Source organism: Ictidomys tridecemlineatus, chromosome 11, assembly GCF_052094955.1.
Source record: "Ictidomys tridecemlineatus isolate mIctTri1 chromosome 11, mIctTri1.hap1, whole genome shotgun sequence".
Taxonomy (NCBI): Eukaryota; Metazoa; Chordata; class Mammalia; order Rodentia; family Sciuridae; genus Ictidomys; species Ictidomys tridecemlineatus.
In genome coordinates this window covers 50,026,197-50,047,674 of record NC_135487.1, presented here as the reverse complement: position 1 = coordinate 50,047,674, position 21,478 = coordinate 50,026,197, and the positions used below count along the sequence as shown (strand labels likewise).

At 36.2% G+C, this 21,478-nt stretch overlaps 1 protein-coding gene across 9 annotated transcripts in view; it reads right to left on the bottom strand.

The window, feature by feature from the left end:
• Positions 1-21,478, bottom strand: part of Ube2u (ubiquitin conjugating enzyme E2 U) — a 79,224-nt gene that overhangs the window by 33,697 nt on the left and 24,049 nt on the right. For 3 of the 9 annotated variants that reach the window (XM_040288779.2, XM_005337718.5, XM_040288782.2), the window contains 2 exons: positions 19,038-19,126; positions 7,703-7,784 (listed from right to left, as the gene is read on the bottom strand). In XM_040288779.2, the coding sequence (XP_040144713.1) occupies positions 7,703-7,784; positions 19,038-19,126 (171 nt within the window). Of the gene's footprint in view, positions 1-7,698; positions 7,785-19,032; positions 19,127-21,478 lie in introns of those variants that run through there. The other 6 variants (XR_005735227.2, XR_005735226.2, XM_040288781.2 and 3 more) reach the window with 4 other exon arrangements.

Below are 21,478 nucleotides of genomic sequence, written 5' to 3'. Positions count from 1 at the left end.
AGATGTAGTTCAATGGTAGAGTGCCCTTGGGTTAAATTCCTATGCCCAGTACAGGGCATGCGCTCTCTCTCTCTCTCTCTCTCTCTCTCTCTCTCTCTCTCTCTCCCCCCCCAAACACACACACACACACACACACACACACACACACACACACACACACACACACACATAAACACACACAAAGAAAAAAAAAAGAACTTTCAGTTTTCACTTAAAAGAAGCATTTAGACATTAATTCTAGTTGTTCCCTGGTATTTCACATACCTTCTTTTCACATACATTTCTTTTTTTTTTCTTTTAAATCATTTTTATGGTTGTTTTTTTTTTTAGCTACTTGAGTATATTTTGTAAGATGCAGAATACCTGCCTTAGGGCCCATATCTACTAATTCCATCATCTTTATCACTTATGAATCTATGCCAATTGATTCTTTCTCTCTGGTCCTGAGTCACATTTTCCTGCTTATTTGCATGACATGATTTTTTATGCAGTGCTGGAAACAGCAAATTTTACATTGTTCAGTGCTGAATTTTTGTTATATCCCTATAAATATGTTTGTGCTCTGTTCTGGAATGCAATTTGGTATCTTTTGAATCCTTTTTGTTTTTGTTGTTGTTATTTGTTTGTTTTTTTATTTTTGGCACCTGGGAGTGAACACAGAGTACTTAACCACAGAGCCACATCCCCAGCCCTTTTTATTTTTTGAGACAGACAGAGTCTTGCTAAGCTGCTCAGGGCCTTGCTAAATTGCTGAAGCTGGCTTTGAACTTTTCTCCTGCCTCAGCCCCCAGGGTCACTAGGATTACAGCCATGCACACCCTGCTCTGAATCAGTTTAAAACCGTCACAGCTTACTTTTAAACTTTTTGTGGTTCAAAGATAGCCTTTATCTGAGGGCTAATTTGGTTGGCCCCATGACCAAGACATGACCCTTCTGAAATCTATCCCATGTCCCTTAAATTATGAGGTCTCTAGCTAGCAGGAACACAAATAATTTTATAAGCATGGATTTTGTGAACCTTTCACTTAAAAAAAAAATCCTTAGGATTTCGGTTTGTTTTGTTTTCCTCAGGGCAAACAGGGCTTAGGAAACAGCCTAGCATGATTTATACCTTTTCCCCTCTACCAGTCAGCCTTTGTCTTCAGAATGATATAAATATTATTATCTCCTTTTTAAAAATTTACTCATTTGCCTTTATATAACTGAAAATACATTTTGCATGCAAAAATATTTCATGTCACTAAAGAAATGCAAATTAATGCCTACAATGAAAAAAACCTTAGCCACTGGTTCATTTTTAAGTTCTTTCCTAAATTTGGGAGCACTGTGAATTGCAACTTGTTCTTGAAAAGCAGCTTTATGTGCACAGCAAGAGTCATAAAATTGATTGTATCCTTCCATTAATAGCCCAGCTTTTGTTAACATGTTCTAAGGGAACTTCCAGACGTCCTCATTTTACCTTTCTGGTAAAACACAATCTAGTAAGTCTCTGGGGAGTAGGTAGCTCCTTCCTCTCACCTCTGGGAGGATGACCTTGAGGGGAGCCAGAGAAGGCATCAAATTCCTCTGGTCCTAGGGGAGGGGGCTGAGGGAGCTTGAAAGATTAGGGAGAGAGAGGGAGACAGAGGGGGGAAGAATAAAAGAGAAGATGGAAGGAGAAATGGAGGGAAGAAAGGAAGAAAGAAGCAGGGGGAGTCCTCTCAAAATGTGGGAGAGAATCAAAGAAGCAGTTTCTTAGGGAAAAAATGTTTCATATGCATTTTTACTTATATCAAAACTCTCTTTGAGGAGTAGAGAAGAAGGGAAGCAACCTTAAGCTACTATGTTTATAATATAAGAGGTTCCACCAAATTCTGTGCTCTAACCAGAAATCACAGCAGTTTGGGCTACATTCTGAGAGAAAATTTGATGAAATGAATTATTTCCATAAATGGGGACCAAAAAATATATAGATTTTATTTTTTTAAAAAGTGGAAAGAATTGGATTAGCTTATTCTGAAAAACAAAAAATTTAATGGGAGAAAAATATGATAACTATTTCCTAAGACTGAAAGGGCAATTACACAAACCAGAAATAGATTTATTTCTGTTGTTTCGAAGAATAGGTGGCATACTTTCTTTTCTTGTATAAAAGCATCCTTTCAATCATGCCTTATGTCCATCCCCAAAGCCATTGAAGGTCCTCAGTATCACACATGGTGCCTGGCACACTTGGGGCAGCTCAATCTAATGGAAAAAGCAAGGAGTGTGGTATTGGGTTGGCAGGGTTAAATTTCAACTCTGTTACTAAGTGTGCAACCTTGTGGAATCTTATTTTTTAACTTTTTATGATATGTTCTTCATAAAGTGAAGATAATTCTCATTTTCTGGACAATTTTGCAGACAATTGAGAATTTGGAATGGTTGATACCGTAAGGTGTCAAGTTGTAACCTAGAAGAAACAGTAGAGCTGTTTGAATGCTTGTTACTGAGCTCCCTGTATCTAAAAACATCCAAGCAGAGCCAAAGTAATTGCCTGGTAGAAATTATTTTTTAAAGGGATTTTTTTACCTTTGTCTTTATGTCTACATTCCACCCACATACCTGTATTTTAAAACATAGTGTTAGTTCCCTTTTTAGTCACAAGATGGCACTCAAGGTTTAATCTTTGGGGAATATAAAAATTGCATTAGATATAATTTTGTAAATCTATAAAAACAATGTTTAAATTCAGTACCCATAAAAGGATAACACATACATTAAATGAAAGTACTCAGCATGAATTTTTTCCATACACCAGGAGAAAAGGGAATCAAACTTAAGCATACTAAAAGAAAGATGACATGTTTTTGGAAGTTAAAACACATATTCATAAAATCAGACACTAAAGCAACTTAGAAATAGTATATGTTTTAGCTCCTTAATTTATAAAGACAACTACAACCAGAGTATATTTCATAAACATAAGAAAGTTTTATATTAGTATTTCATACAGCAGATGTTAATTGTTTTTCCATGAACAAAAAGGGAAGCAACATTGTTAGATAATAAACTGTGATGTTGACAAAAAGTAAAAAAAAAAAAAAATTCCACAAAAGGCAGATTCTTATTTGTGCATGCATGCAGTTGAGTGGGCCATGATTTTACACTTACCTGAAAATTTTAAGCAAAAGTACATATTAGTAGGCAAGTAGGAAATATACTTGTTTTTTTATTTTTAAACAAAATTTGCATTTATCAATAACCTCCGGCAAGCTCTCGTTAATTTCTTTGTGCCTAAATTTTTTTCTGTTGGTAAACCATAAATAACATTCACTTCTAGTTTTACAGAATTTTCAAGAGGGAAGTGTCAGGAGTGGCAACTCTGTTGAAAAGGGGAGCGAGGAGCCTTCCTTGAAGCTGTCACCAGAGCCAAGCGGTGCAACTTGGAGTAGAGGTTAATTAGTTGTTTGGAGTAGAGGCTAATTAGTTGTGGCTCTGAAGGAAGCGAAGGCTATATCACTCAGAAGCCTGGCTGTCAAATCCACAGGGTGGCCAGCAGCACCTCAGGAATGAAGAGAGCCTGGCACAGTGATGGTACTTTCTCATGTTACTACTTCCTGTTCCCTCTACACCTCTGCTTATGGGCAAGAGCAATGTTCTTCTCTAAAGCTACACTGAATGTAAAACTCCACCAGAATTAGTAACTTTTCTTTAGAAAACTTGATGGCTGCCAAAACTTAGATGACTGATGCAGATTTTTCTGTTTTTACATAAGCAATCATTAACTGTAGAGCACAACACAATTTTATATGTGTATAAGTGAGAACACTCAAAAGAACAGCTTTCATTACTTTCTCTCACTATTTTTCTAAAGAAAATAAATACAATCTGCTGATTAGATTCCGGATTACATTCTTTCCTACATCTTGACAGAAAAAAAAGCATCTGCAGGAAGATCCAAGAGACAGTCAAGGCACTGGGAAAGAAAAAAAAAACAGTAGAAATGAATATAAAAAATGATTAGTTAATGAATATTTATGAACTGATTAGTAAGACAATCAGTATCTGTTAATAGTAACTAAAACATGTGTAAAGTTCCATAACCTGTCTAAAATATTCAAGATAGTAATTTATATTTCTAGTTTTTATTCCATTTATCACTATGCCCTAATATTCATAAAATAGAACAATAATCTCTACATTAGAAGGGGGCCTTAATAGAAGTCTACAGCTAAATTTTATTTTTCCTAAAATTAACTGCTTTCACATTTAATCTTAAGGAGAAAGAGGATAAGTATGTGCCTTTCAAAAAACATTAGTTGAGTGCCTACTATTTGCCAGGCACCATGCTAAGCATGGAGAATGCAAAGGTATACTGATGGCCCTGTCCTGGTCACTCACTGTGAACAGAGGAATTTCTGCACCACAGTTTCTGAAAGAGACAAGGAAAGGGCACTACAGGAAGAGAGGACAAGGGACCTGGGGATGCCTGAGCATGTCAGGTACAGTTTCACAAAGAGATGTTTGAGTTGGATCTTCATATCATGCTTGTGAAACACTTTGTTAGGAGCAGGGCAAGTGGAGGCAAAGAGAAGGAAAAGGAGCCACAGGCATCATGGGTCCTACCATAAATGAGGTCGTGGTAGGTGTTGTTTTTTAGCCTGACAAAATTTTGTGATCTTTATATATTTCTGACAGATAAATTTTGTTCTCTAAAATGTTGGAAGCCTGACTTTCATCTTACCCTCTCTGCAAGAGCTAATGTTTCTGTACCATACTGTACGGTTTTAAATGTCTGATCTCATTCAAGAGATTCAGTGCACAACAACTTGGCCAGGTAGGTCACATTATCTCCATGTAATGGATGAGGAAACAAGCTCAGGGTGGGTAGGAATCTATCCCAGATCTGTCTGACTCCAAAGCCCATGCTCTTTCCCATGCTGCTTCCAAAGAAAGATTTTCCATCTGTGAATTGAACTACGGCCTCAGCAGAAAAGGCATGAATAACAGCACATCTTGTGAATACGCACCTTGTGCCAGACACCATTATAAGCATTTACATGTTTTAATTTGTATATTCTTCACAGCCTCTTTGTAGGAGAGGTACGCTTATTAACTGCTAACAGATACAGCTGAAGCCCAAAGAAGTCAGAGAACTCTCTCAAAGTCACAGAGCTGGTAATTGGCAGGGCCAGGACTCAGATCCAGGCAGTCTGGCTCTAGTGCCCTGAACTTATGTACCCTATGCCCTGTCATTTAATTCAGACCAAATCCTAACTCTGGGTCACCAGCAAAGACACTGCTGAGAAACTTAGCTCAGGCAGAAGGCACAAATGGGGAAGAAATGTTAGGTCCCCAAATAAGAGTAAGACAAATCTCATGTTGCTTAAGAATCAGAAATTGATTGATTGATGAGGGTAGGGGAGGACTATAGGGGAGGACAAGACAGTGACAGAAGAGAAAAAAAAAAGTCTTTTTCCTTTACACTATGCAAATAAAATATTCCTAATTTGCATTTTCTGTTATTCTTAAACAGGAAATATCAGTGCAAGGAAAGCATTTCAAATATATATTAAAGCAGAGATACTCAATAGCACACACTGTGTGTACAAACAGACCGATGACTCACTTACATAGATTTCCCCACATATTTGTCATTTAAGTCTCTATAAATTAGCCACTTCATCATACCTTGCATATTTTGATGCACACAAGACTTGTTCTGAAAAGAAATCTAATTTCACCATTCTTTAGATTTTTACGATACTTCTACACATTTGCAAGTTCAAATATTTATTTATTTATTTATTTATTTATTTATTTTTTAAATATTTATTTTTTAGTTCTCGGCGGACACAACATCTTTGTTGGTATGTGGTGCTGAGGATCGAACCCGGGCCGCACGCATGCCAGGCGAGCGCGCTACCTCTTGAACCACATCCTCAGCCCCAAGTTCAAATATTTATGCCACAATAAAATGTATCTTTTAAAAACCTTATTAAAAAGTTTTTTTTTTTTTTTTTTTTTTACTAATCACTTCCAAAATTCACAGGAATTTGATTTAAATATATTCTCATCATTTGATTTAAATATATTCTCATCAACCACCAGATGGCATAAGGTGTGAGAGTTTTATTCTGACAGGGTCACTGTGCACATGATAACTTGACGTATAACTTCAAAATAATATACTTGGAAGAATGTTCTAGCACTCAAACAGCTCACAATTATTTTTGCCATATGTAGAAGTGGGTGAGTAAGTTGAAAATAACATGGTCCTACTTTTTCTAAACCTTTGGGTTCTGTGGGATACTGGTGTTACATAATGAATCAGTGATCAAACAAATAAAACAAAGCAGTTCCATTAAAGGAAATAAAAAAGGAAGTCATGTAAAAGCAAAATTAACCTCATATTCTAAGTAAGTGTTCTCAACTCTAAAGAAAATTGAAATTTAAGAGAAAAAACAAAAACACTTGTACTCATGTCTTAAAAAAAAAAAAAGAACTTCTTTTCTGTCTATAATTTATCCTGAAAGTAGAAAAGTATCGAATTCAAAAGCTTTCCTCTGCTTTGGCTTGAAGATAAGTTGTTGCAGAGGTCACCTAGGGGGAAAAAAAAGTCCAACTAAAACATCCAATCTGAATGAGAACGTTAAATAAAGGAAAGTTTATTTTAAGAACTGCAACTTCTACACAAATTCAAAATACAGCCCATTATTTTTATAGGTCCTGTATGTCCACCTAGAAAAAAGAGAGCAGAACTCTAGATAGGGCAGAAGGGTGGGAGAGGAAGGGAGGGGGCATGGGGTTAGCAATGAGGATGGAATGTGATGGACATTATTATCCAAAGTACAGGTATGAAGACCCGAATTGGTGTGAATATACTTTGTATACAACCAGAGATATGAAAAGTTGTGCTCTATATGTGTAATAAGAATTAAAATGCATTCTGCTGTCATATATAAATTTTAAAAATTAATTAAAAAAGAATTAAATGATAGATCAATAAAATAAAAAGGTAAATGATAAAAGATAAATGAAATAAATTTAAAAATATCAAATTTTTCACTCCCCTGGTTTTATGTAGCATGTTTATTGAGCACCTTGAAAAAAAAGACACACCAGAATAAGAAATGGCTTCAACCCACTCAGTGCATAGAGCGGGGGTCTGTGCTCTGGCACGCCTGCCTTTAGGAGCTGAAAATAAAAAATGGATTAAATTCCCTTCCTTAATGTGGTCTAAGATCAAGGATTCCAAAGATATCATAATAATTTTTTTTGCATTTTACTACATACTTCCTCATTGGAGTTAATGTATTTGGTTCCTAAGTGAGAAATCTTTGGAAGAAAAAAAGATGCTTGGAGCTATGATAAGGGTGAAAATCTAATTGGTCATATATAAACAGTTTTTTGTTTTGTTTTGTTTTACTATTTCTAAGTTGCATGTTGATAAAGACATGAACAAGAGGGGGTGGGAATAAGATAATTAAGGGAAAAGTGTTGTGAGATTTCTTCACTGTGGCTCACATAGTTTCCCCATCTTCAGCAGCCAATAGAGAAAAGATGTTTTCTACCTGGATTCACATGAAAGGGAGAAATGATACTTTATTATTGTTTTTATGCTTTTAAGTTGTTATTTCCAAAAGTTTCTTCGGATGGTTCAGCTAGATAATAGAAAGTGGAATGATGGATATTTCAAGTTAATAGAATAATACCATTCAAGGCATTTGAAATTTCTTACTTTAACTTCCATTCTTTAGGATGTCCTTTATCAATTTTCTTCCATTTATAATACTCTCCAATGAAATGTGGATCTCCAAGCACTGAAATTAGAGTATTAAAATAAGGAGCTATGCATAGATTCTTTAACAACTGTTAAAAGTTGAAAATAACTCATTTCTCATTAAGTCATTACAGGGCAATGATATATACCATATAGATCAAATCATGTTACAATGCTCAGAAACTTTCCAAATTTCTTTCTTTTATTGGAACTTTGTAATATTCAATATTATTTGAAATGAGTAGGTTGTGAACCAAAAGTTGTTTTCATTATAATGATATTTGTTTATATATCATTTATGTTGTTAAATAAAATTTATGGGAGACCATTGTTTTGGGCTGAGATCTCGCACTAGACCCCAACAGACCAAACCAAAATCCCCAGTACTATGCAGTCAAACTGAAACTTTAAGAAAGAAGGAAAATTCCCAAACTGACCAGTTCCACCCACCAACCAAAACTAAAGATCCACGGAACCACTCAGAAGGGACCCAATAAACCAGAACCTGCATTGTGAATAACCAATCCACCTTTTTTCTTTATCTTCTTTTCCACTTTCTGTAGTCCTAGGGGATTGAACCCAGGACTTCATACATTCTAGGCAAGTGCTCTGACCACTGAGTTACGGCCCTAGCCCATTTTATTTTTTGAGATAGGACCTTGCTAAATTGCCCCAGCTGGCCTCAAACTTGTGATCCTCCTGCCTCAGTCTCCTGAGTAGCTGGGATTATAGGCATGCATCACCACGCCTAGCCCAATCTTCTTTTGGAATTATTGTTGCCTTGTTCCTGTTCTAGCTGCCTTGTAAAATCAACCTGCTTGGCCATGCCCCGTGGAGCACTTAGTTATTCTTTAGAATCACTAACAAAAGTCAATGTGGTCATTAAATTTGCTGAAATTTTGTTTTTTGGCAATAGTAATAAAGACAGTATTAAGAGAACTCATATAGCCAGGCACAGTGGCATGTGTCTCTCTAATCCCAGCTATAAAGGAGGCTGAGGCAAGAGGATTGTGAATTTGAGGCCAGCCTGTGTAACACTGTGAGATCTGCATGTTAAATAAAAGATGTCTCATAAAAACCACAGACACTGTAGTTTAACAAGTTTCTAATTTAGCATTCAAGCTGAAAAATAAAATATTGGAGTTGGAAGGGACATTGCAGATCTTGATCTTTCACAAAGCAAGAATATCAAACATATTCATCAAGCTCTGACCTTTGCCAATGACAGAAAACACTCCATTGTGTTGTTGGGAAGCTGCCCATTCTTTTGGCAGATACAATAATGAGGGCTACGATTTCCTCCCTTCTTCTGAGTGCTGCAAATTACCATTGATCCTCGATCTGACCTCTGGAGCAATAATGAGTAGGCTGGTTCCTTTCCCAATAGGACAGAGCCTTCTAATATTTGAGGATAGCTCTCAAGGAAGTCTCAGCTCCTTCAACTTCTTCTTAGGACATGATGTCCTAGAGACAACCATCTTCATCATTCTGATGGCAAACTTTGTTGGTGTTTCTGTTAAAATTTATGTACAGGACTGGGAGAGCAGCCCAGGGTTAAAACACATGCCTAGCATGCAACACGCGTGCGCGCACACACACACACACACACACACACACACACACACACACACACACACAGTCCAGAAATGGATCAGGATCTTGATTTAATCTGAATAGCAAAGATGCAAGTGGAATTACTACCTCCCTTGATTTGTGTGCTACACTTATATAATGTTAGCTTAATTTGCAGTCACATTACAATCACTGGCTTCTAAGTTTGTGATTGATTATAAACCTTATGTCTTCAATCAGATTCACATCAAATTTATTGAAAACCTAATATGATTATCTCACCTTGCACAAAACTCAACTCAAAGTGGATTAAGAACCTAGACATTAGAACAGAGACCTGAGTCTACTAGAAGAAAAAGTAGACCCAATTCTCCATCATATTGGCTCGAATAGACTTCCTCAACAAGACTCCTAAAGCACGAGAAGTAAAATCAAGAATCAATAAATGAGATAGCATCAAACTAAAAGGCTTCTTCACAGCAAAGGAAACAATCGAAAACATGAACAGAGACCTTACAGAATGGGAGAAAATCTTTACCACCATTACCTCAGAGCATTAATCTCTAGGATATACAAAGAACTCAGAAAACTTAACAGCAAAAAAACAAATAGCCCAATTAATAAATGGGTAAGGGAGCTAAAGAGACACTTCACAGAAGAAATACAAATGGTCAAAAATATATTAAAAAAATGCTCAACACCCCTAGCCATTAGAAAATTGCAAATTAAAACTACACTGAGATTCCATCTCATTCCAGTCAGAATGGCAATTATCAAGAATGCAAGTAACAACAAATGCTGGTAAGTATATGAGGGAAATTGCTGGTGGGACTGCAAATTGGTGCAACCACTCGGGAAAGCAGAATACAGATTCCTTAGAAAACTTGGAATGGAGCTACCATTTGACCCAGTTATCCCACTCCTCGCCATATACCCAAAGGACTTAAAATCAGCATACTACGATAATGCAGCCACATCAATGTTTACATCAGTTCAATTTCACAATAGCCAAGCTGTGGAACCAACCTAAGTGCCCTTCAACAGATGAATGGATTAAGAAACTGTGGTATATATACACAATGGAATAATACTCAGCCATAAGAAGAATGAAATTATGGCATTTGCTGGTAAATGGAACTGGAGAATAGCATGGTAAGTAAAATAATCTAGTCTCAATAAACCACAGGCGGAATTTTCCCTCAGGTATGTGGATGCTAATTCACAAGGGAGGGGAAGATTAGAAGTACTTTGGATTAGACAGAGGGAAATGAAGGGAAGGGAGTGAGGATGGAAATAGGAAAGACAGTAGAAGTAGACATAACTTTCCCATGCTCAAGCATGAATATACAACCAGTGTAATTCCACATCATGTTTAACCACAGGAATGGAATCAAAATTGTAATGAGTTGCACTCCAGATATGTATAATATGTCAAAATACACCCTACTGTCATGTATATCAAAAAACAACAAACATAAAAATTTAAAAAGAAAATTTGACTCCACATTATGTACAACCACAAGAATGGGATCCTAATTACTGTAAGTTATACTCCATGTATGTATAATATGTCAAAAAACACTCTACTGTCATGTATATCTAAAAAGAACAAATTAAAAAAAATGAAAACCAAAGTATGGTAGGATTTAAAAGTTAATGAAGGATTGAATAAAAATTTCTGAAAATAGAACATACAAATGGGGAAAAAAAGAAAATTTGAACTACTTCTTATTTGAATTTAAGTTCCTATTTTAGAAGACAGAAGATCTTCAATAACCATACTCTTTTTTTAAAAACCAGAGAGAGAGAGAGAGAGAGAGAGAGAATTTTTAAAAAATATTTATTTTTTAGTTCTCGGCGGACACAGCATCTTTGTTTGTATGTGGTGCTGAGGATCAAACCCAGGCCGCACGCATGCCAGGCGAGCGCGCTACCGCTTGAGCCACATCCCCAGCCCAATAACCACACTCTTAAGAGAGTCAAATAACTTAGCGATGTTTCATCAATGTGGGCTTTCTGAAACAGAAAGGTATCTAAATAATGTCATTCTACCTTCATGGTTTCAAATAATATATGAATAAAAGTAAAAGTTGCATTCTATAATAGTCTTATGTGCAGGAATTTTCAACATGCTGTAAAGAAGATTTAAAACTGAAAAAATGATTGCAATCTTGTGTGTTTTTTTTAACATAGATTAAGATGTTCTAATAAAGAAAGAATTCATTAAAAAAGAAATACTATTAATCCAAACCACATATCTACATAGACTCTATCATCCATCTATCTATCTTTTCCTTCCTTATCATTGTTCTGAGTTTATAGTTGGCCTACCGAACCAGCTAGATGCTCTTCACCAGTTTTGCCTTTATCTGGGGTCTCCTTTTTTTTTTTTTCTTTTTGGTACTGAAGATTAACCTAGGGTCACTTTACCACTGAGGCACAGTGGTAGCTGAAAGGTCTTGCTAAGTTGCTGGGGCCAGACTCAAACTTAGAGTCCTCTTGCCTCAGCCTCCCAAGTCACTGAGGTAGTCACTGGGGTACCTCACCACCTGGCTTGGGGCTTCCTTTTTTTAACAATGATTAATAGTTCCTGTTAGTCTGATGACATTTGCCATTGATAGAAGAAAAGATTTAAACTGAACAGTTATTTTCTTCTAATAAATTACATGATTTTCACCAGCAATGCTCCTATCTTTTTTTTAATTTCTTTTCTTGCCTCAAACATACATATATACATATTCTTATAGACTTTATTACTTTTTATATTGATATTTGCATTTATTATTAATACTTTTAAATTAATAATAATATTCTTCTCCTTTCCATTAAAAAAGCAAATCTGAGTTCTTCAGAGTTCCAAGTGAGGGACCATAATTTCCTTTAGATAATCATAATAAGATTACTAAATTTTTTTTTATTGTTGGTCATTCAAAACATTACATAGTTCTTAATACATCATATTTCACAGTTTGATTCAAGCGGGTTATGAATTCCCAACTTTACCCCGTATACAGATTGCTGTATCACATCAGTTACCCTTCCATTGATTGACATATTGCCTTTCTAGTGTCTGATGTATTCTGCTGTCTGTCCTATTCTCTACTATCCCCTCTCCCGTCCCCTCCCCTCCCCTTTTCTCTCTCTACCCCTTCTACTGTAAATCATTTCTTCCATTTGTATTATCTTGTCTTACCCCTCCTTTCCTCTTATATATCATTTTGTATAACCCTGAGGATCGCCTTCCATTTCCATGCGATTTCCCTTCTCACTCCCTTTCCCTCCCACCTCTCATCCCTGTTTAATGTAAATCTTCTTCTCAAGCTCTTCGTCCCTGCCCTGTCCTTGTTTACTCCCCTTATATCAAAGGGGTCATTTGGTATTTGTTTTTTAAAGATTGACTAGCTTCACTTAGCATAATCTGCTCTAATGCCATCCATTTCCCTCCAAATTCTATGATTTTGTCATTTTTTAATGCAGAGTAATACTCCATTGTGTATAAATGCCACATTTTTTTTATCCATTCATCTATTGAAGGGCATCTAGGCTGATTCCATAATCTTGCTATCATGAATTGAGCTTGATATTAAATCAGAGACACGGCATCTGATAGAAGAAAAAATTGGTTATGATCTACATACTGTGGGATTGGGCCCCAAATTCCTCAATAGGACACCCATAGCGCAAGAGTTAACAACTAGAATCAACAAATGGGACTTACTCAAACTAAAAAGTTTTTTCTCAGCAAAAGAAACAATAAGAGAGATAAACAGGGAGCCTACATCCTGGGAACAAATCTTTAAGCCACACACTTCAGATAGAGCCCTAATAACCAGAATATACAAAGAACTCAAAAAATTAGACAATAAGAGAACAAATAACCCAATCAATAAATGGGCCAAGGACCTGAACAGACACTTCTCAGAGGAGGACATACAATCAATCAATAAGTACATGAAAAAATGCTCACCATCGCTAGCAGTCAGAGAAATGCAAATCAAAACTACCCTAAGATACCATCTCACTCCAGTAAGATTGGCAGCCATTAGGAAGTCAAACAACAATAAGTGCTGGAGAGGATGCGGGGAAAAGGGCACTCTTGTTCATTGCTGGTGGGACTGCAAATTGGTGCAGCCAATTTGGAAAGCAGTATGGAGATTTCTTGGAAAGCTGAGAATGGAACCACCATTTGACCCAGCTATTCCCCTTCTTGGTCTATTCCCTAAAGACCTAATAAGAGCATGCTACAGGGACACTGCTACATCGATGTTCATAGCAGCACAATTCACGATAGTAAGATTACTAAATTTTTACTCTGTGCCGGGCACATGTAGAGTAGGTATGTAGCAGTTACCATTTTTTAAAAAAATATTTTTTTAAATTTTAGTTGGACACAATATCTTTATTTTACATTTATGTGGTGCTAAGGATCAAACTCGATGCCTCATGCATGATAGGCAAGTGCTCTACCACTGAGCCAAAACCCCAGCCAAGCAGTTATCATTTGAATACCTACTTACAGATGAAGAAATAGACATAGAAATGTGAAGTAATATATTTTTTTTTGAGAGAGAGAATTTTAATATTTATTTTTTAGTTCTCGGCGGACACAACATCTTTGTTGGTATGTGGTGCTGAGGATCGAACCCAGGCCGCACGCATGCCAGACAAGTGCGCTACCGCTTGAGCCACATCCCCAGCCCGAAGTAATATACTTTTGATGGGACTCTTCATTATGCTTTGTAAAAATTTTAAATTTACTCTCTTGTGAATGCTATTTCCTTTTGAGGTTTCTATTCAAGAACAATACATATATTTTCTTTTAAAAAATGTTTGTCCTACATTTCATATTTGAATATGTATGGCAGGCAGTCTCTTCCTTAGGTATTAAAAAACCCAAATGGCAAGGACATCTTTCTTGAAGAGTCCCATCAGTTTTATATCATCGACTCATTTTCTTCTTTGCTTTCTCTCACACCTGAGTGGAAAATGCCACAGTACTTTGTACAAATTTTCATTTTAATGATTCTCATATTTTATCCCTTCACTTATCTCCCACTGCCTTCCTGTAAACTTCTCAAAAGGCTGATCACAGTGTGTATCTTCACATCCCCACACAGTCAACTGTCTAGATACAGACGTTCAGTGAATGATGCCGATTGGAGGAAATGGTGAAGGTACAAGGGCAGGGGAATGGCAGAGAAACAAAGAAGAAAAGATAAGTGAAGTTTTAGCAGAAGTTGAAATTCCTTTCTACCACTTCTCACCACCTGGCTTGGGGCTTCCGTTTTTAACAAATTTTCTAGAAGTTGAAATTCCTTTCTACCACTTCTTGTCCCTATGGCGGCAGTCTTATAATCTGTGGTTGAAAAGCATCCTCTCAATTATTTCCATAAAATAGGATCATTTTCTGTTGTGCCTTCTAAGGCTTACTGGGCATTGTTTCCACTCTGGTGTGTGTTTGTGTGTGTGTGTGTGTGTGTGTATGTGTGTGTGTGTGTGTGTGTGTGTGTGTGTGTGTGTGTGTGTGTGTGTTTATGATGCTGGGCATCAAACCCAGCTACCCTTTGCTACTCTGGGTTTTCATGACACCCTTTCTGTCCAATATCAGTGGAAGTTGACCTGAGATTTTCTGCCTCCTGGGAGTGTCACATTCAAGGAAAATAACAGTTCCAACTTGCCTCAGTGTGTTTTATTTTCACAAATACTGTCTTATGCTAATCATGGAGCAAATTAAAGCAGGGTGGCATGCTTTTGTCCATCAGAAGAAGTGGAAGACGAGGAGCACAGAGAGACTATCCTGAACTCACTCACCTGTTTGTGGCCAACTAGGACAGGGCTGAGTTGCTAACTTGTGACATCATACTCTTCCCAGCAGAACCTTCGAAGTCTGCATTGCAGTCACTTGGGAGCTTTAAAAAATGACGACTGCCTGGTCCTTCTCCCAGAGATCCTAATGGAATTGGTGTGGGGTGTGCCCTTTATGTCGGAATTTTTACAAGCTCCTCAGGTGGTTCTAATGAGCAGTCAAGCCTAGAACCACTGCCCTGGAAACAGACAGACTCCCTGTTGCACCTAAAGGCATTTGGGAGACACCTGCGGAGCCTCACTGCAGGCTCAAACACTCAAAAGTTAATGAAAGACTCCTAGGGTGAAGGCAAGCATCCCCCTGATGCTCCAGGCCGTTTGGATTATCTTGATGATGGCAAACAAACTTTGGGATGCCTACATTCAATATTACAGATCACACTTGTCTGAGGGAATTCTTTTTCCTAACATAAACATTTCCTTATGGAGATCATTTTCTGTTGTTAAGGAGCTGTTGCCCACAACCACATGTATTGGTTTGTTCTCTGCCAAACCTTTTATTAGCCATTCCATAGTGATGGACAGAGAACAGTGGGTCATTGGTTCACTTCCCTATATGAGTGCCTATGATTATGAACAAAAAATTATAATTATTGATAAAAGTTTTGCCTATATTGCAGAGATGAATTTAAATCTCATACTATACAGAGATAACTTGCTGTCATAAAGACAGTGTAGTGTGACAGAGTAAAACAAGAGGAGTCAAAGGATATGGCTCCAGTATTTGGACCACAGCCTTCTTAATTAAGAATAGGCACATTTATTGAGCACCAAGTGCTAGTCGTGTTGTAAATGTTTCAACCCTATGAAGTATGTGCTGTGATTATTCTCACTTTGTAGATGAGGGAACATGGACACAGAGAGTGGGAAACTTACCCAAAGTCATACAGCTAGTAAATTGCAAAGCCAGAATTAAACCCTGGCAGTCTGGCTCCAGAATTTACCTTCCTTACCAAAATATGGTATTCTCCCTCCCATGTATGATCTTAGTTAAATTGCTTAGCTTCTCCTGGTCTTGGTTTTCTGTAAAACAGGCCAATAATAATAATAATAATAATAATAATAATAATAATAACTCATAGGGTTGATATACCACATGCATGCCATATATGTGTTTGATGAATATTGCTTGGATAAATGAATTAAATGATGATATGCTGGAGTTATTCAAAACTTAATTTAGGTGGGCCCATTCTATAAACTGTGTTATGCCAGAACAAACTTATTATGGCATCAATGACTATGCAGGTATTTGTGCACAAAGGTATGGGAAAGTGTTAATCCCCCAAATAAAAATATAACTACTCATCATTCATAAAACATACAGCTCTTAAAAGATGCACAAGAGTTTAATAATTTTACCATTGACAAGAATATAATTGTAGAAAATGAAGTTATTAGAAGTCTCCCTTTCATTTCTGAGTCATTGAAGAAGCATTCTATAATCTACAAGCTTCATCTTTATTATTGCCAGGAAATTAGGCCATTAAAAAAGATAGTGTTGGATCTCATCCAGCTGAACTATCAAAAGTCAGAATGGCCAGCAGCACATGTAAAGTTTACATTTAATTTTTTTAATTAAGTGCTGGTTATTATTCAAGGTGAGCCCTTGAAACAGTCTTATAACAATTCCATGGGGCAAGAAGAGGCAGAGTGGCTAAAATCTTGCACCAAGTGCTAGATTTAAAGTCTCAGAAATTCTTCTGGGCTAGCAACAACCATTACCAGCTATTGCCTTTACAGTGAGGGTTGGATTACGTAGTTGGTTAGTGAAAGATGTAGAAACAACAAAATTAAAAATCTGGGGGTCAAACTCCTTGAGGAAGAAACTGCACTTTTCAATTATTCTTTATTGCAAGACAATCATTCCCGAATCTCCTTAAGGCGTGGCATGTGCTTCTATCATTTTTTTTCTCTAGCAGTTTGGAGTTTCTAAGTGACCTATATATTTACATGTTATTCTATAAAGTAGCATCCTGGAACAGTTTGTTTTTTGATTGAAGGAATTTGATTTGGAGTCATTCCCTGGAGTGCATCAACAAATGTCTCTTACCACCATGTTTGTCATGTTTGTGCCACTAAGTGGCTTTTGCCCCTAAAATGCATCTCTCTCCTCAGTGTCTCATGTGTAGTAAGTACTCAAATATGTTTGATGAATTGACTAAGCAGCACCTGACCACAAGTCTTTGAAATTAAACATTCATGTATTCTAGTACCAGAAATAATAAAAACTCTTTATACTGAGAGAGTTGCGAAAATCTGTTTATCTTAAAGAGCCATAGCTTAAGGTGTAGCTCAGTGGCACAGCATTTGCTTAAGGTGCTCAGGTTCCTAGGTGCCATACCCAGTATAACAATAAAAAAAAGATGCTAATTTTGGAATGGGGATGTAGTTCAGTGATAGAGTGCTTACCTACCCTGTGCAAGGCCCAAATAATAATAAGAATAAGAAGAAGAAGAGTAAGAAGAAGATATTTTTAAAGCACCTTAAATTATTTTCCACCACTAATCTATGAGTAAGTAAGGATGGTAATAGGTAATGAATAATCACAAAATAATTAGTATCCAACCTTTTGAAAGATATGTGATTTCTTAAAAATTATGTATCTCACTTTTGGGGGTATTTGCTCATTGTAATATTATTTTTTGTTCTAATTCTAAATCTAACAACTTTTTGTAATAGTTAGGAAACTGTCATGATGATGAGATGAAATATTAAAGAGACTCCAAATTAAGGCAGTGCTCATGGAGTGGAGCTGAGTAGAAGCATTCATAATATTCTAAGATAAATCAGTCAATAAGGTTTAATGAGAGAGACTGAGAGGAATAAAAACAGATTACGGTTTTGGCAAGAAAATATAAAAACAGTGATCTCCCACTGACCAAGAGAGGGAATTCAGAAGACAGAATAGGGTGTGGGGCAAGAGGATGAATTCACTTTGGGACATATTAAATATGACCTGCTCATAATGCATGTAGATGAGATGTCCAATGCACAGTTGTTGATGTAGAATTCAGAAGAGGGCTCTGCTTGAGATGTGGCTTTAGGCTACTGCAAAACATGGCAGTAGAAGAAGCCTTTCAGAGAGAAGGTAGAAAGCATTGAAAAAAGAAGTTATTTTTAAGGAAAAAGGCAGAGGAGTGCTCAGAAGAAGAAAAACATGGCTGTATGGTATCATATAAAGCCAGGAGAACATAGCTGATGAGAGTTTGAGAGATGGACTAAAAATTCCCCCTGAATCTTAGGAAGTCACTCTACTAGCTTCAGAATGCACCATCGTGTCAGTAGGCTGAGGCAAATTCTTAACCCACTTAGATCCAAATAATGAAACAGCTATCTAAGAATCCAGTGAAATGGAACTGGAAAGATGTCCAGCTCTTGCGTTCTGTCTTTTTGTTCTGTATGTGTGATGATAACAGCTGATTTTTCCTCTTAGACTGATATAATCAAACACTCCTAGGTTCTTACGTTTTTCTCTCTGAATTTCTACTTAATTCTTCCTCTGGCTTAGAGGATAATTGTGTTTAGTATTTTAAAGTCTCCTCCTGCTGCAAAGCTTTCTTTCTGGGGTGAAGGGAGTTAGATAAACCTCATAAAATTAAGAACTTCGTCTTCTATTCTTCCAATTGCCTATCTTTCCTTCTTGGCTTTTAATCAGACTTTAGTTCAGGGCTCCACACAAAAGAGGAACTAAATTAATAGTTGTTGAATGAATAGTATATAGATCCAGCAGACAAGTTTATTGCTCTTACATAACAGATATGTTGCAATTAGCCTTTGAAATCAAGACAAGCTGAGAATAATGAACAAATGAATGTACACCAAAAGGACAGAGGATAAGGCAAGATCACCTTACGTGGAGCTCTGTAGGATTCTGTCGCTTTGGATGTGGCTATTCTAGACCATGTCTTGTAGTAATCATTAAATGAGATGGATTTAATTGATCTGAAAATATAAATAAAAATCAGACAATGAGTAGTTTGTAAATTTGCTTTTCAAAATTTATCAGAGTGGGGGCTGGGGTTGTAGCTCAGAGGAAAAGTGCTTGCCTAGCATGCATGAGGCTCTGGGTTCAATCCTCAGCACCACATAAAAATAAAATAAAGGTATTGTGTCCACCTGCAACTAAAAAATAAATATTTAAAAAAATTATCAGAGTGGATCATTCAGATAACATCTTGTCATAAGACATTGGACTGATTTGCAAATTCTAACAAACAATTCTCCTTTTTAAAAAAATATTTTTTTGGTTGTTGGACACATGCCTTTATTTTATTTATTTTTATGTGGTGCTGAGGATTGAACCCAGTGCCTCGCACATGCTAGGAAAGCACTCTACCACTGAGCCACAACCCTAGTCCCTCTAACAAGCAATTCTAATATGTAAATCTAACAGATGAATTTCACTCTCAGATGAATACAAATAACAGAAAAGAAAATTGTCCAAATAATTTATTAATGAATGTAAGTGTGCACCCATCTGAATAAAAAGAAAAATATAGGTTTATAACCTCTATCTTACATATAACAATAAAAGAGAACTTTAAGCAAAGTATTATTTGTATACATTTTCTCATTCTGCAGTATACAGATTTCTTGCATTTTTATATCAAATTTCAGTAAAATCACCTGTATTTCCTCCTTCTTAATGAGGAGAATTTTTTTAGTTTTATTTTTACAGTTCTGGTCATTTTCAAAAAAGGAAAAAAACCTAACTCATTTTTAATCCTCCTGCCTGTACTTTTCCTTCCCTTTGTCAATATTACTACGTTCTAATAGGAGGGCAAAGATCATCATAAAGTATTAAATGGGCACTGCAAAACAATCTCTTAAACAATTGCATTTCCAAGTATTTTTACTACAAAGTTTTTGAATGCAGAAATTCTTAACAATCTATAAACAAAATATTGCTTAGAGATATTTTTCAGATGTGTGAAAACATCTATGTAAGTCATTCACCAACTGAATGACTTACATAGATGTTTAAATATTAAATGTAAACTGTTTTATGCTTGTTTTCTGATTTTTAAGTTCCTAGCTCTTTGAAAAAAAGAAGCAATTTTTCATTTAGAATGGATATTTTAGCATTAATTTTTATAGATGAATCATAGGTACCTTGAAGTAAATATTTGACTCAATTTTGAAATTAATGGTGCAATATCTAAATGTGTTAATGCATTAATTTGTTTAACAATTACAGACACCTAGTTTTAAGACTAACATTTTTCAAATGTGTTATTACTTTCCCATTCACACTTAAGTAGAAATCTGAAACTTGGAAAAGATAAATTAATCATTACTATTATTACTTCCAGAGCTGCATGCTGTGATTTACTCCACTAAATGATATACTAAACTAACATTAATTTGCCAATGAAATGTTTCGGCATTTGGCAACAGAGGTAACAAAATGAAAGGCTGCATTATATCTCCTGCATGGAAAAGCTTGTGATCAATTTTCTGTCACAGATCATTTAGCAGACAACAATGACCCAAGAGGAAGGAAACTGTCAACACACTGTCTCGTGAAAAAAAAATACACCATCTTCAGGCACAATCGTCTCTGTTGTTTTTAGTCTGTTTGAAGACGACCCATGACCTTCTCCCTTCCCCAGGGTGTACTGTTCAATTTCAACTGTTAGCCTTCAGAGGCTTTTTTTTCCTTTCTTCTAGAATAATTAAAAATATTTCGCTAAAAGGTATAACAGTAGTTAGTTTGAACATAGAAAACAGAATATCTTAAACATTTGGAAATATTTGCATTTTCAATTATAGAGGAAATATCCCCTTAAAATAGGGGAACAGTAACTATATTTTCCTATTATTCAGATAAACTACTAAGCTTACAAGGATATACACAGCACAAAATACTCATGTGTTTATAGTTTCAACCAATAACAGGAATTTATTGAATATTATCATTGACAGTATAACTGCAAAAAAGTAGAAGCCATAATTTTAAATTGACCATTAAAGCCTCCTATCTTGCTGGGAAAATAAGATGGAGTAGTGAACAGACGTTTTCTATATTAGCACAATAAAGTGTTAGAAGGTTTGACCCAGATATTTGGAGAAGACAATGCATGAACACTTGAGCAGTGGAAATAACAAAAAATTTAGAAGAGGGAGGTTTTGTTGTGACTCCATCAGGACAAAAGTCATTTGGAGTATGGATCTAGAAAAACAGTAAGAAGGCATCTTCGGCCAAGGGAACAACGTGTATGGAGGATGTTGGGGCGGGGGAGGGGGAGATGAGAAAGATAAGACAATTGACTGTTGTGCAGCATTCAAATTTGA